Source organism: Peromyscus eremicus, chromosome X (genome assembly GCF_949786415.1).
Source record: "Peromyscus eremicus chromosome X, PerEre_H2_v1, whole genome shotgun sequence".
Classification (NCBI taxonomy): Eukaryota; Metazoa; Chordata; class Mammalia; order Rodentia; family Cricetidae; genus Peromyscus; species Peromyscus eremicus.
Window position 1 is genome coordinate 109,451,232 of NC_081439.1, and position 16,005 is coordinate 109,467,236.

General features: G+C 36.6%; 1 protein-coding gene across 1 annotated transcript in view; it reads right to left on the minus strand.

The window, feature by feature from the left end:
* The window catches only part of Znf280c (zinc finger protein 280C), a 64,753-nt gene that overhangs the window by 9,390 nt on the left and 39,358 nt on the right, over positions 1–16,005 (minus strand). Inside the window, exons 9-13 of the mRNA XM_059250965.1 lie at positions 11,805–11,962; positions 11,526–11,626; positions 10,722–10,868; positions 4,348–4,479; positions 266–576 (exon numbers count right to left, since the gene is read on the minus strand). Of these exons, the coding sequence (XP_059106948.1) occupies positions 266–576; positions 4,348–4,479; positions 10,722–10,868; positions 11,526–11,626; positions 11,805–11,962 (849 nt within the window). The remainder of the gene's footprint in view (positions 1–265; positions 577–4,347; positions 4,480–10,721; positions 10,869–11,525; positions 11,627–11,804; positions 11,963–16,005) is intronic.

Sequence of the window (16,005 nt, forward strand, 5' to 3'; positions counted from 1 at the left end):
GGCTTAGTTAAGCAATTTAATGTCATTAGGTAAAAATACGAAGTTTAAGACTAGTGAAAAAGATTAAAATCACAGAATAAACACAGCAGTTCAAATTCTGCTCAGTAGTTGTAAAAAAGTACCATTTTATTATCTGCTTAGTCTTCATAGTAGAAGAGTAATTGTCCTTTCAGTGTGTAAGGTTCTGTGACATGGTAAGTCATTAAAAGAAACATTTAACTTTTGAGATTAAGTTAGTATCACATATAATGAATAAAGATAGTACCTCAAGTTCTTCAAAGCTATACTGAATTTGTTTTTCCTGGTGCGCTGTTTCTTCTGCTTGTAGGATGGCTTGGCTTTGGATTTAGTTGCACCTGTACCTGATTTACTTGTATTGGGTTTACTTATCGTCGTGCTTAAAACTGGCTGAGCCTTACTTATCTTACTTTTATTTGCAGATACTTTTGTGTTATTTTTAGTAGTTGTACTTTTAGATGTTGGAGATGAGACTTGAAGAGAAGTACTTGGAATAGGACTAGAAGGTGGGGTTGACGATCTTGACTGAACAGATCCAAATGAAGCTCGAATAGTAACCTAGGAAAACAAAGGCAGGATGTATTTTTAGATTATTAAAGCGGCATTAAAAACACCACCTGGGGGCTGGATAGATGCCTCAGTGGTTAAAAGCACTGGTTGCTCTTCCAGAGGTCCTTAGTTCAATTCTTAGCAACCACATGGTGGCTCACAACCATCTGTAATGAGATCTGGTGCCCTCTTCTGGCGTGCAGGCATACGTGCAGGTGGAATACTGTATAGATAATAAATAAATAAATCTTTAAAAATAAAACAAAAACCACTGCCTATAAGGCTCACATTTAGTTATCTAATATGTGTGAGTGTGTTCATGTATGTGGGGGCACACGTGTGTATGTGGAGGCCTGAAGTTTGATACCAGGTGTCTTCCTCAATTGCTCTCCACCTTATATGCTGAAGCAGGGCCTCGCGCTTGAACACAGAGCTTGCTGATTTGGCTAGTCTAGCTAGCTAGCTTGCACCCGGAACCCCCTGTCTCTTCCTCCCACATTCTGGGACTACAGTTGGGCCACCACACCTACTCAGATTTTTTCTGTGGGGATGCTTGGGATCCAAAATGTCAGCTTTCCCATTTGTACAAGTATTTTACCCACTGAGGCATCTCTCCAGCCAGCCCAAGCCCTCACACTTATGATCAAATACTTTGTTTTACAAGAGTGCCAAAACAATTCAGGCAGGAATGACAGTTCTGTCAACATTTAAACAGTGCTGTAAAGACTGACATCCACATATAGAAGGGTGAATTAGAAACCTTACTTCATAGTCAACATAAAAATTAACATATATCACCGGGCGGTGGTGGTGCACGCCTTTAATCCCAGCACTCGGGAGGCAGAGGCAGGCGGATTTCTGTGAGTTCGAGGCCAGCCTGGGCTACCAAGTGAGTCCCAGGAAAGGCGCAAAGCTACACAGAGAAACCCTGTCTCGAAAGCTCCCCCCCAAAAAAAATTAACATATATCAAGGATTAACTCTCAAGTGTTAAAATTATAAAACTCTCAGAAGAAAATACGGAAACAAATTCTCATACCATGAGGGTTAGTCAATGACTTCTACTTTTTTTTTTAAGAGAGAGAGAGGGTCTCTCTATGTAGCACTGGCTGTCCTGGAACTTACTATAGAGACCAAGCTGGACACTCATAGAGATCCACCTGCCTCCCATGTGTGTTGGGATTGAAGGCACCACCAGGCCTGCAGGAAATGACTTCTTAAATATGCCATCCAAAGCATAAGCAAACAACAAAATAGACAAGAAGGCATCTTTTCAAAGAAGATATAAACACTAAATATAAGTGTTAGCAAAGGAGCCCACAATTCTACTCCTAGGTACATTCCCAAGAAAAATGAAAACATATGCTTACACAAAAACTTTTACAAAAATATTTATGGCATCATTGCCACAGCCTAAAAAAATCAAATGCCACCAACTGATGAATGAAAATACACACACACAATGGAATATGTTCGGTTATGAAAGGAATGAAGCATTGAAACATGCTACAAGATGGATGAGCCTAGAAAACATTAAGCCAAATAAAAGAAATCCTCAAAGACTATCTGTTGTAGGATTTCCTTTACATGGAATTTTCAAACTGGAAAAATTCATAGGGAAGAGACTAAAGCTTGCTATAATTGAGTGGTGCTATAATACAGTCACTGTTAATGGATGTAGAGTTCCTTTCACTGATAATGCAAATGGTCTAAAATTGCATAAGATAATGTTTCCACAACTCTGAATATAACTGAGCACTTTAAATGGAAAAATGTCTGGTACGTGAATTATATTCTAAATAAGCTGTTACAAAAACCAGTATAATTCAAAAAGTCAAATATCATTTATTTAAAGTAGTAAACACAAGGTACAATTAGATGTATTTTCCATTTACTCTATTTTTGTAGTTTATTTATTTATTTTGTGTGTGTGTGTGTGTGTGTGTGTGTGTGTGTGTGGGCGCACGCGCGTGTGCGCGCATACTTGGTGCACATGTAGAGGTCAAAGAATAACTCTGGAATTGATTCTCTCTTCTGTTTATATAGGTTCCTTGAACTGAAATCAGGTCATCAGACTTGCATTGTTGGGTGGCAAGTACCTTTACTCACTGGCCCCGTTTCCCATATATTTTAAATGGTCTTATCAGTTAAATGAAATTTAGTTGGATGTTTATTTGCTATTGAAATATTATAGTTTTATATTGGCAACATTTATATGTAAACACAGATATTAATGGATAATTAGAAGTTAGTGTAAACTATATGAGTATCTAAAGAAATGCATTTTCCAGTCCCCTCCCTGTGATTTTAAATAAAGAATAAATTCCATCTAAGTTCCTTTATCTAAATACAGGGACAATACTAGCTCACCCTCCTGTCTTGTTTGATGGCTGACTGGATAAATTAGAAGATATTAAAAAAAGACATGGATTTTATCAATATTATTACTATCACTGTATTACAATATGGAAAATATGAGAGGTTTGCAATGTTCACATTAGTTTTCTCTATGTCTAGTCTCAACATGGGATAAATGGATTGCAAGAAGTAACACTGGAATGCTTTTCTTACTCTAGATGTTCACGGCAATTGCTCTATATTAATTTAGGTAATCTGATTTTAGGTAATTCTTTTTTTTTTTAATTTATTTATTTATTATATATACAGTATTCTGCTTGCACGTACGCCTGCAAGCCAGAAGAGGGCACCAGATCTCATTATAGATGGTTGTGAGCCACCATGTGGTTGCTGGGAATTGAACTCAGGACTTCTGGAAGAGCAGCCAGTGAGTGCTCTTAACCTCTGAGCCATCTCTCCAGCCCAATTTTAGGTAATTCTAATAGCAGATATACTCACAAAAGTATGTGCTAAAAGCCAAATATGAAAGCTTGGGAACAATATAATTTTGGATTATTCATCCATCTGCTGGACCAAATATTCAGGAGATAGAAGGGATAGAAGAGATAGAAGGGTCAGCAGTTAAGAACAATTGATGCTTTTGCAGAGGCCCTGAGTTTGGTTTCCAGAATCCATGTAGGATGGGGCTTACAACTACTTGTAACCCCAGGGTATCTGACGCTCTTATCTGGCTTCTCCAGGTACTAATATAACACATTACACACACACACATACACACACACACACACACACACACACACACACACACACACACACTCACCCCACACATTAAAAGAGAGTAATAAGGGCTGGAGAGATGGCTCAGAGGTTAAGAGCACTGACTGCTCTTCCAGAGGTCCTGAGTTCAATTCCCAGCAACCATATGGTGGCTCACAACCACCTATAATGAGATCTATTGCCATCTTCTGGCCTGCAGGGACACATGCAAGCAGAACACTGTATACATATAAATAAATAAATCTTAAAAAAAACAAAAACAAATAAAAGAGAGTAATAAAACATTAACTTTAGTTCTTAACATATAGCATATATATATATACACACACAAATTAAAAAGAATAATAAAACCTTAACTTTAGTTCTTAATAAAATTAGATAAATTTTTATATTATATTCAATAGATAAGACCAGATAGGGGTTTCTTTTTCTTTCTTTTCCTTTCCTCCTTCCTTCCTTTTTTTTTTTTTTTTTTTGAGACAGAGTCATGCTGTTCTGGAACTCACTATGTAGATCAGGCTATCTTTGAACTCAGAGAGCTCACCTTCTTCTGCCTACTGTGTGCTAGGATTCAAAGCATCCACCACCATACCCAGCCGAGGAGTTTATTAGACAAAATGCTAAAATACAACACATTTAATACTCACTTTTGTTCCAGGAGGCAATCCTTCTAGTTCTTTAGGCTTTATAAATGTACGATGTTCTAACTTATGATCTGTTTTTTCCTTGCAGGTCAAAAACTGTAGTCTGCATTTTGGGCAACGATGAATTCCTTTATTCTGTTTATAAAAATTATTAGAATGATATTAAAATGTTTTCTTTTCTTTTATGAGAAAGGGTCTCACTATCTAGCCCCAGCTACCCTTGAAACTCTGTATGTGGTATACCTTGTTGGTCTCTTGTGATCCACCTGTTTCAGCCTCCCAAGCATTAGGATTATAGCTATGCACCACCATATTCTAGAGACACTAACAACTACCAATCACAAACCCTGAGACCTGAAATTTCTCTTTGACTAACATCTATATAATTTTAAAAAGTGACTATTTTACCATCTCCCATCATAAATAATGCCATAATATTCTTTCTTTTTCTTTTTGGTGCTAGGGATCATAGTCAAGCTCTTATGCTACCACTAGGCTATACGGAGCCATTCACTCATTCATTCATTCATTCATTCATTTGTTTGTGAAATACTGAAGATGAATTCTAGGATTTCATGTAGACTAGGTAAGCACTTTATTCCATTTTTTTAAAAAGAGGATGTCTTTGAATTTCAAAAGTATTTGCTATGATACAAAGTACCCAACACGAACTTATATCAACTAGAATCTACTGGGAAAAATTCTACACCTATTGTGGTATAAAGGCACTTCTGATTATAAGTTTGATGTATGAAGTATTCAAACATGCAAAATTACAAAAATGAATTACATTTTATTTTATTTTATTTTTTAAAGATTTTATTTATTTATTATGTATACAGTGCTCTGCTTGCATGAATCCCTGCAGGCCAGAAGAGGGCACCAGATCTCATTACAGATGGTTGTGAGCCACCACCAATTTCCAATTACTGGAAATTGAACTCAGGACCTTTGGAAGAGCAGCCAGTGCTCTTAACCGCTGAGCCATCTCTCCAGCTCTACATTTTATTTTTATCCTTAGAAAAAGTAAATTCTTTATTGCTATCTCCATTTATTTCACAAGTTGGTAAAACAAAATTAACTTTTAAACCCAAAAAGTCTAGCTGGGAATTGTGGCGCATGCTTTTAATCATAGCCCTCTGAAGGCAGAGGCAGGTGGATCTCTGTGAATTCAAGGTCAGTCTGGTCTATATAGCAAGTTCCAAGGCAGCCAGGGCTACACAGTGAGACCCTGTCTCAAACAAACAAACAAACAAACAAACAAACAAGCAAACACTTACCAGCCAACCAACCAACCAACCAAACAAACAAATAAAACAAAAAATGAAAAAAAATCTAACCAGAAACTCTGAAGAAAGTTATGCAATATAGTTCTAAACGGCAGTTCTATGTAAGAAAACTTTCTATAGTTGCATTATCCGTTGTGAAATCTACCACTTACAAATGGACAGTGAGTGCTTTAAAAGGGGGAAGTGCAACTGAGAAGATAATTTTGTAATTTTATTTTTTGTAGGTCTAAATTTAAATAGACACACATCATTAGATATTATGAGGTTGAGCTGCATGCATATGGAAGCATAAAACAACTCTTTCCAACTTACTGTTTGATAATCCTTTGACTTGATTTTTCAAACAGACATATTATTACTTTGCTGATACAAATAGAACTCCAGAAAAATAAAGTCACTTGTTTATAGCCAGTTAGTGTTCTTTATCTGTTAATTGCAATATTTATGTACATATTCTCACTGATTACACATACCTTATATTTATATATAAATCTTAAGCAAAATAAATGCAAAATAGTCATTTTTTTTATAAATCTGTATGTCCACAAGCACATAAGTATTTCTTTGTAAATAAATAATCATGGAGGAAAACCAAAACAAGGTACTATAATATATACACAAAAGTATCTAGCAGTTACTGATGTGCAGCAGGCAAATGGCAGATAAAAGTTCTTCATGATATGCAGACTGATATACAACATAAATGTAAAGTGTCTGTTTTACTGTTTTAGATAATATTCAGTGATGTCACGAATACCTGGAATCTGAATCTCTTAAATGTCACTGATGCAAATTTACATATTCTTTAGGAAATAGTAACTTCTCCTTCATGTCCAGAATGGAACACAGAACTACATGCTTCCATGTAAAAGTATCATGAAATGGCCCCAAATTGGTTATCCAGTACCTCATGGTCAATCCTAGATCATATACATAGAGTTAACATGACATGGACTGAGAAGGTTATATATTTAGGGGTCTGTATGTGTGTGTTTGTGTGTTTAACAAGTAAAGAAAAACAGGGTATGAATTTGAGAGAGAGCAAAAAGAGAAGGGGTAAGGGAGAGGTTGGAGGGAGGAAAAAAAGGGGGAATAATATAATAGTTTCAAAAAATTATATACATTTAAGAATCTATTTCTTCCATATTTTTCTAATATTTCAGTACATGAAAATTCCATTCTTGCAGCATCTCATAACAAAAAAAAACAGACTTGGTCACTTTTAACGCTTTTCTTTCTTACACATTAATACAACCTATAATAAATTATTAGCAATATATTTAAAATATTTCTTTTTCTATTTTTCATTACCTCCAACCACTGCTACCATCCATACTAGTATAAATGTGAACTTTGAAACAGGTTTCTATCTTCTCCCTGTTTCTTTCCTTTAACCTCTAGTATGGTCATTCCTTTCCATAGCTGCTGGGGTGATCTTAAACACATTATACATTTCTCAGTTGCTTAAATCCTCTGGTGGCTTTCCATTACACTCAGGAATCCTGACTCTGGTATACAAGGCCTTACTTCATCGGCTTTGTCTTCCATCTTCCGTTACCAAAACCTCAGCTACTACTTTTCTTACTGCTGTTTTTTCTTTTTTTTCTTTCTTTTCTTTTTGAGACAGGGTTTCTTGGTGTAGCCCTGGCTGTCCTGGAACTAGCTTTATACACCAGGCTGGCCTTGAACTCACAGAGATCTGCCAGTCTCTGTCGCCCAAGTGCTAGGATTAAAGGTGTGTGCCACCACCACCTGGCCTTATTGCTTTACTGTCCTCCAGTCATATTAACATCCTTGCTATTCCTTCAACATCCCAAATATATGCTCACCTCACTATCTAACCTACTAAAAATGTCCCCAGTGTTTAGAATATTCTCTTATCCCTTTTGGAGAGGTCTTCTTTGACCAACTCCTGTAAAAAAGAGAAGCTACCCCTTCACCAAAGATCTAGAAGTCCCAATCCACCTATATTTTCTTCCCACTGTATTTACTACTAACTGGTATGTATGTAAATTTCACATACACCTTTCTCCATTATAATGCAAATTCCAGACAGCAAAGGTTGCTTTTCTTACTTCTGTATCCCAAAATTTATACACGATAAATTATTTGTTAAATAAATAGCAAGTCAGGCAGCAAGAGAACGGAAGAATATACATAAGCACTGAGCACAATGAGTTTAAAATGTCTGCTATTCCATTCAAAGAACATTTTCCTAGAGGCTTGTGTTGGAGATATTCAAATTAACTAAACTTAAAATTTGAATGTCTGTCTTGTGTATGTATGTTGCAAGGCACTGAGGTTGATGAGGATACAGAAATAACATGATGTTCAACCAAAGAAACAGTGATTTGCTCCAAAGGTTTAAAAAAAAAAAGAAAAACAAAAAGGTTCCTGCATTGAAATTTTTGACAAGCATACTATACTCTTTGATGGATTTGAAGGATTTTCAGGGTTAATATTAACTATCTGTAATTTCTGCCTTTCCACCTACCATTGTGGATTTTGAGTCAATGGTAAAAGATTAGGCTCTGAATCAATTTTTAGCTGTCATTTGTTGGAGACTATGATATTGGTCAAATTATTTTCTATAAAGATTTGTTTTCCCTTCTATAAAATGGAAATAATCACATACCCACTTAATTTTAGTATGTTAAAATAATGAACATAAAAGCATCACTGTTTGTCATAAGGCAAGTGATTAACAGTTGGTAATTACTTTTACTACTAAGAAGTTAATACAAATATTTAGCATATCTAAAAACTTTAATATTTCTTAAACATGACATAAACTGTAATATTTCCAAAATTATATTCTTTTTAGGAAAATGTTACAACCAAAATCTTCAAAAATAATAACAAACTACAAATTCAATAATTATTAGTGTGTTAATAATGTAATTTCCATTACAAGACCAAAACTCCTCAGCTCCGGCTTTTTGGTCTTTTGTGAATAATTACTCAAACTGAAAATACCTGAGAAATATATGATAAGCCTTATGAAAATAGTTTTTTCTCTTTCCTGCAGAATGTTTATGTCTTAGGTACTCTTAATTTAATGAATGGACTGAGAGCCAATGCAATGTCACTGGGAGGCAGAGTGTTTGGAAGGTTATTAGATCATGGAGGCAAAGTCCTCATAAGTGGGATAGTGTCCTTATAAAAGAGAGGTCTTTTGCCCCTTCTGCCATGTGAGGACACGGTGAGAACATGGGCATCTATGAATCAGGAAGCAGGCCCTTGCCAGACCCAATTCTGCTGGTGCCTTGATTTGCCTTGATTTCAGACTTTCCATTCTCTAGAACCGTGAGAAATAATTATTTATTATTTGAGCCAGTTTATGATAGTGTGTTACAGATGCCTGAACAGCCTAAGAGAGTACTCATAGTACGTCAGTGATCCCCATGAATACCCCAGGTTTGCTGATTCAGTGGAATTACTTATGAGAATCAGAAGCTGCTATGAAGTAACTTTATGTGACCCAGTTAAATAAAATAAAAAATACGTTCTTTAAATTTTTCTCTTTATAAATATAAGCAAGGGGTTGGGGAATTAGCTCAATGGTAGAGCGCTTGCCTAGCAAGCGCAAGGCCCTGGGTTCGGTCCTCAGCTCTGAAAAAAAAATATATATGTATATATATAAATATAAGCAAAAAATTTTAGGCTAGTCATGGTGGCACACGCCTTTAATCTCAGCATTCAGGAGGCAGAAGCAGAAGGATCTCTGTGAGCTCAATGACAGCCTGGTTTGCATAGTAAGTTCCAGGACAGTCAGGACTATATACAGAGATCCTGTCACACACACACACACACTTGAATTCTGAATTTTAAAACTCCAGTCATTTCTTTTATCAGAAAGTATTTGAAAGAGAACTGTCTTAGGGAAATTCTTTACTAGATTTTGTTGCGGGTGTGGTGGAACATATCTTTATTTCCTAGTGTTTGGGAGGCAGAGGTAGAAGCAGGTGGCTCTCTGAAATTGAGGCCAGTGTGGTCTATACAGTGTTCCAGGCCAGCCAGGGCTAAATAGTGAGTTACCATCAAAACAACAAGAGAGAGAAAGAGAAGGGAGGGAGAGAGGAAGAGAAGGAAGGGAGAGAGGGAGGGGTAGAGAGAAAAAAGGAAGGTAGGCAGACATTGATTTGTCAGAACTTTTTAAGGGTGAAAGGTGATTGTTTTCCCGTTAACAAGAAGTTAATTGCATGGTTATCTAACGACCGGAATCAAAGTCATATTAAGCAGTGGTGCTGAGTAAACTGGCAATGACATCGCAATGGACAAGAAAACACAGTGAGCCAATCAGCGAGAAGCCGAAGTTTACTACGTGGGCAATAAACCATCAACGTATTGGTTGTTGCTCTGTCAAGCATATAATAGGCTCACAGATTCATTAAAGCTTTCAGCCAAAGTCCAGGCTAATGATTTCAAAAAAGACTACGTGACTACAAAATCAAAACTCAAGAGAAAGGTGTAAGCACTGATACTGGGATCTTAGAAATTATATAGAACTGGCAAAAGTCACATGGGAAGCAAGTTACAACAGAAGAACAGTCCGGTCCCCTGACAGTTTACAAATCTGCTAGTAAGAGTCACAACTGTTTCCTCTTTCAGTAGCTACTACTAGAAACCGTCCTGGGTCACTGATGACAGACACTGTCTTCTCATAACAAAACAACAAAATGGACTAGCAAGTGAAAAAATTTGAAGAAAAAGAAAACCACAAGGTTATGAATCTTAAATCTTAGTTTTTTCAGCTCAAATCCTTTCCTCTGCTCTTCAAAATTATCTATAAGACACGATGCCTACCAATCTTGGATGCCAAAACATGCAGCTTATACATTCCACTCATTTACCCCTTTTCCCTCTATTCTATTTCTAGTGATATCTTTCAGAAAGTTCACTGGTTATGGACCTCAGTATTACCTGAAAGCAGGAAAGAAAAGAAAAAGTAGATGTTTCATAAATCAGCATAAACTGTTAATATGTCATTTGGAACAGTTTTCTTTCCTTGGAATAAATTTAATTAATGTTCTAAGTATGTATATCTTTTCAATAAAACAATATGAAGAAATAAAGTATAAATCTCACCTGATGTTTCATGTAATGATTCATATAAGGGGTTGCCATTCTACTAACTTTGAGACAAAATGGACATAGCAAGTTCTTAGTGTTTTCGTGGGATGATCTAAAGTGAGTTTCTACATCAGAAAATATTGACGATCTAAACTGGCAAACCTAGAAAAATAAAGTTGAAGTTGAACATCAAACTTTATAATTTGCATATAATTTACATCAAATGAGTAGTGATATATCATTGGTTTAGAAAAACATCCTGCACTAGGAATATTTCAAACTAGAGCTAGACTTTATTTCTCTTTTCATATCTATTATCCCTTACATTGACTTAAAATTTTCAAGCACTGACACCTCTTATTCTATGCTTTTTACAGAAAACAGTATTTTTTATTTGGATTTTAAAGGTTAAGCCAGAGACAGTTTATTTTTATGTTGCTTTCTTAATACTGGGAGTCACTTCAAACTCTAGAAAAACACTGGTCAAAAAATATTTATTTAAGTTCACTAATATTTCCTGTTTCCCGAAAACATCTATATTCTTCCCTATATGATAAGCCCATCTTTCTCTTTCTCCAGTTGGACAATTGTCTATGACAGTAGTCAGAGAACTGTGGCCAGGAAGGCCGAATCCAGCTCATTACACTCATATACAATGCATGAGTTCAACCAAAGGGAAATTTCACTAAACACAGAGGCTTTTCAATTTTAGTATACTAACTAATTTTATTTAAATGCTTCAGAAATCAAAAGAAATAATATTATTTCATGGCATGCAGACACTGAACAAACAGCAAAGTATATAATAAACATGTATACCTGGCAAATATATGGCATTTCACCGGGTTTATGAGTGTCCTTCATATGTTGTAAAAGCATATGCTCTGTTTCAAATGACAATTCACAGATTTTGCAAATAGCTGAAAGAGAAAAAACATATTATACCATTTTTCAGATGCATATGCAAACAAGATTCATTTTGTATAACCATACATAAAGTAATAAGGTAACACTACTACTAATAATAGTAATAGGAATGGGTGGTTCTTAAGGTTCCCTCATAATCAGATAATCAAATTCGGTAAAACTGTCACTTACTAGAAAAATCATGAGGAGTGTGTGTACTCTCAATGTGGCACTGTAGCTGGAATGGGTTGGGATACTGCCTGTAGCAGTGCTGGCATGTAGTATGGCTTTCCCAGGACTCACTGTTCTGTTTTTCATGTTCCAAGTGATGTTTCATGTGGTTCATGAACCTATAAATGATAGTAAAACAGGTGCAAAAATGAAGATTTATAACAACAAAAGATTCAAAATTATTATCTGATCGTAAAATTTTAAAATGTAGTTGCATGACTACAATTCAAAGTATTATCTCTATGGCCTTAAATCCCCCTAGAAAAGTGTATACTTGTGGTGTGGTTAGAATGAGATTGGTCCCCATAGGCTCATATATTAGCATGCTTAGTTCCTAGTTGGAGGAACTGTTTGGGAAGGATTGGGTGTGGCTTTGTTGGAGGAGGTGTGTCACTGGAGATGGGCTTTGAGGTTTCAAAAGCCCTTGCTATTCCAAGTTAACTTTCTGCCTCTTTCTGCCTTGTGATGTTGTCTCAACATGTAAACTCTCAGCTATTGCATGCCAACCTGTCTACTGCCAGGCTCCATGCCGTGATCGTCATGGACTCTATTAGCCTCTGTAAATATCAGCCCCAAATTAAATGCTTTCTAATATAAGTTGTCTTGGTCATGGTATTGTCATGGCAAAAGAAAAGTAACTAAGACAATACTTTAGCTTGGCATCCTGTGTCTACAGAACTAACGGATATTGAGAAAGCAGGATTTATTTGAGGTTATGAGTTTACAGCTCATCTGGGAAACACAGCAGATTCTATCACCACTCAAAAGTTGTATATTTATTCCCAACACTTGGGAGGTGGAAACAAGAGGATCATAATGTCAAGGTTATTCTCTACTACTCAGTCAGTTGGAGGCCAGTCTAAGACTCTGCCTAAAACAAATGTTAACTTCATTAAGGAGTTCTTTAAACATCTTTTCCATTTCTGTTTTAAAAATAATTCAGTAATATGTTCAATACTAAATACCACTAATTTGCTATGATTATCATCATTTCAGATTTATAGCTATTGTTGGTAAAAATAAAATAGCAAGCTTCCTTTCTATATATAAAATATTATTTATATTGGGTTTCTCTGTGTAACAGCCCTGGCTGTCCTGGAACTTACTTTGTAGATCAGGCAGGCCTTGAACTTAGAGATCTGTCTGTCTCTGCCCACCTCCCAAGTACTGGAATTAAAGGCGTGTACCACCATGCCTTGCTTTTTATTTCAAAATAAAATACTTAGAGGAGGCAATCTACCATCAAAGGTAGCATGATTTATATATTTTTTCAAGGTCTTAAATGAATTGCTTTCAAAATGCCTGAAATTAAAAATGTTATTGCCTGTAATTAGAAGGAGTTTTGTTTTATTTAATGATACTGTGTTACTGTTGTTATAACTACCTGCTACCGTCTGAATCTGAGGTATTCCTTGAAGGCTCATGTATTGAGTGAGGGCCTGGATACCAGCTGACAGGCTTTTGGGGAAGTGATTGATCTATCAATGGATTAATTCATGTAATGAGATAGGATTTTTGGGAGGCAGGGCCTAACTGAGGGAAGTAGGTCATTGGATGCAGGCCCTAAAATGATGTACCTTGCCCCTGGCACTTCCTTTGCCTCTTGGCTACCAAAAGGTGAACAACTTTCCTTCACTATGACCTTCCTCCATTTTGCTTCTGCCTTGAGATAGGCTTCAGCTAATTTTGGACTGAAAACTCTGAAAGCACGAACCAAAACAATCCTTTCATCTGTCACAATGTCAAAAATTGTAACACAGAAAATATTATTTTCCTTGCAGTGTGTTAATCTTTCTAACACCTTCCATTTGCTCAGTTTTACATTCTGTTATCTCAGCTTCCCTAAAAATGGCTGCTTATGAGAAGGAACTTCGTTTGACTTTTCCTGATAAAGCTTATGCTTTGAATGGGCATACCTATTTTAAAGCCTTTACCAGACTGAGTTTCAAAGTAAAATAACTCATCAATCAAAACACTTTGCTGGGTGTGGTGGCTCACACCTGTAATCCTAGAACTAGGGAGGCTAAGGCAGGATGTAAAAGAAACAACAATCAAAAGAAATTTTAAGATTAGGTTGACTATAATAAATCACTATGAGTCTCTATAGAAAACCATCCTACAAGGAGTGGTAATATTATCAGTTTAGAGAAGCAATCATCACAGAGGCTTTGATCATTCATCTATTCACACCACCACCAAAGCACTCTATTTCTGTTTGTTGAGACAAAGTCTTATGTAGCCCAAGATGGCCTTGAACTCATTACACAGCTGATGCCTATGTTGAAACTCTGACCCTCCTGCCTTTACCTTTCTGAGTGCTGGGATTACAGGCTTCAAAATGCTGTTCTTCATAGCTGGTTATAATTATAATCTATAATATCTACTGTTTTTGGAGGCAGGGTCTCTATGTAGCCCAGGATGGTTTCACAACCATACAGTCTCAGCATTCCAAGTATTGGGATTACTGGCATGCACCATCATGCTGAGTACAATATCTTCTCTATGCCTTTGGTTTTGGTAGATGTCTATAATTTACTTTGAAAAGTATTCAAAATATTACATGGTTCTGTGGATGAGTATAGATGTAGTAAATAAAGTACCTGTTGAATTCTGATCTGAAATCCAAAAATTTTTGAGCATCTTATTACTCAAAAAGTGCACCTTACTACATGTGACATGTACTGGTTAGTTTTATGTCAAACTTGACACAACGTGGAGTCATCAGAGAGGAGGGAGCCTCAACTGAGAAAATGTCTCCATAAGACTGGTCAAGCCTGTTGGGCATTCTCTTAATTAGTGATTGATGGGGGAGGGCCCAGCCCATTGTGGGTAGTGCCATCTCTGGGATGGTGGTCCTAGGTTCTGTAAGAAAGCAGGTGAATAGGCCAAGGGAGCAAGCCAGTAAGCAGCACCCCTCCATAGTTTCTGCATCAGCTCCTGCCTCCAGGTTCCTGCCTTGCATGATTTCCTGCCCTCACTGCTTTTGATGATGAACTGCTATATGGAACTGTGATTGAAATAAACCCTTTCCTCCCCAAGTTGCTTTTTGGTGAAGGTGTTTCATCACAGCAATAGAAACCCAAAGTAAGACACATGTTAATATAAAATGCAGGTGAAGGTCGGGCAGTGGTGGTGCACGCCTTTAATCCCAGCATGCAATAGGCAGAGCCAGGGGGATCTCTGTGAGTTCAAGACCAGCCTGGTCTACAGAGTGAGATCCAGGACAGGCACCAAAACTACACAGATAAACTCCGTCTCGAAAAAACCAAAAGAAAAAAAAAAGAAAAAATGTAGGTGAATCTTTAGGCTATATATAATAAAGCTGTAAGAGACACATAAATCAATGTATTTGATTTATATAGTACAATGTGAATGGTAAAATCAAATTGGTAAAGAGATGCTCATTATAAAACATTTTTGACATTGTTGAATATTTAAACAATTTTGTTATAAAGTGTTGGGAAAATAGCGCTGTTACACACATGAACTCACAGTAGTTGTGACTATGCACAAGGCCTGCACAAGATCAAACCAGCCAAAATCTCGCATGGATTGGGAAAGAGTTCATGAAGTCTCATTGCTAATTGAGAAACTATTGACAATTAATGGCTGCTGCTGGGAGAGAAGAGTCAGTTTTCTTCAGGAATGTGGTCTCTGAAAGATTGTTCATGCTCCAGTGCAAGGCACCAACACCCTACACCAAGCAGCACTAGGTGGAGCGAGTGGGTTTGAGGGAAAAGTATGGGGGGTGGGGCACTATTGAGGGTGAAGGAATGGGGTGGAGTTGATCAAATGTATTGTATGCATGTATAAAATTCTCAAATAATAAAAAAGACCAGAAAAAGGCTACTACCCCATACTTTGGTTTTTAGTTTTTCTAAAGCTATACTGTATAGTCTCTATAATGTCTACAAGCCAGGTGAAGATTTTACTAGACTCATTTCTGTATTTGACAGAGCTCATAGCCCAATTCTTACAAATAGTGATAATTTAATAAGTACGAATAGAATGAAAGAATGAATAAAAGATCAGGTTTTGAGCAGTCTACTAGGTTACAAAAAAAAAATCTAGTGGGGGCATGGTGGTACACATCATTAAACTCAGTACTCAGGATTAAAGCAGAGGCAGGCAGATCTGCCATTTTGAGGCCAGTCTAGTTTAC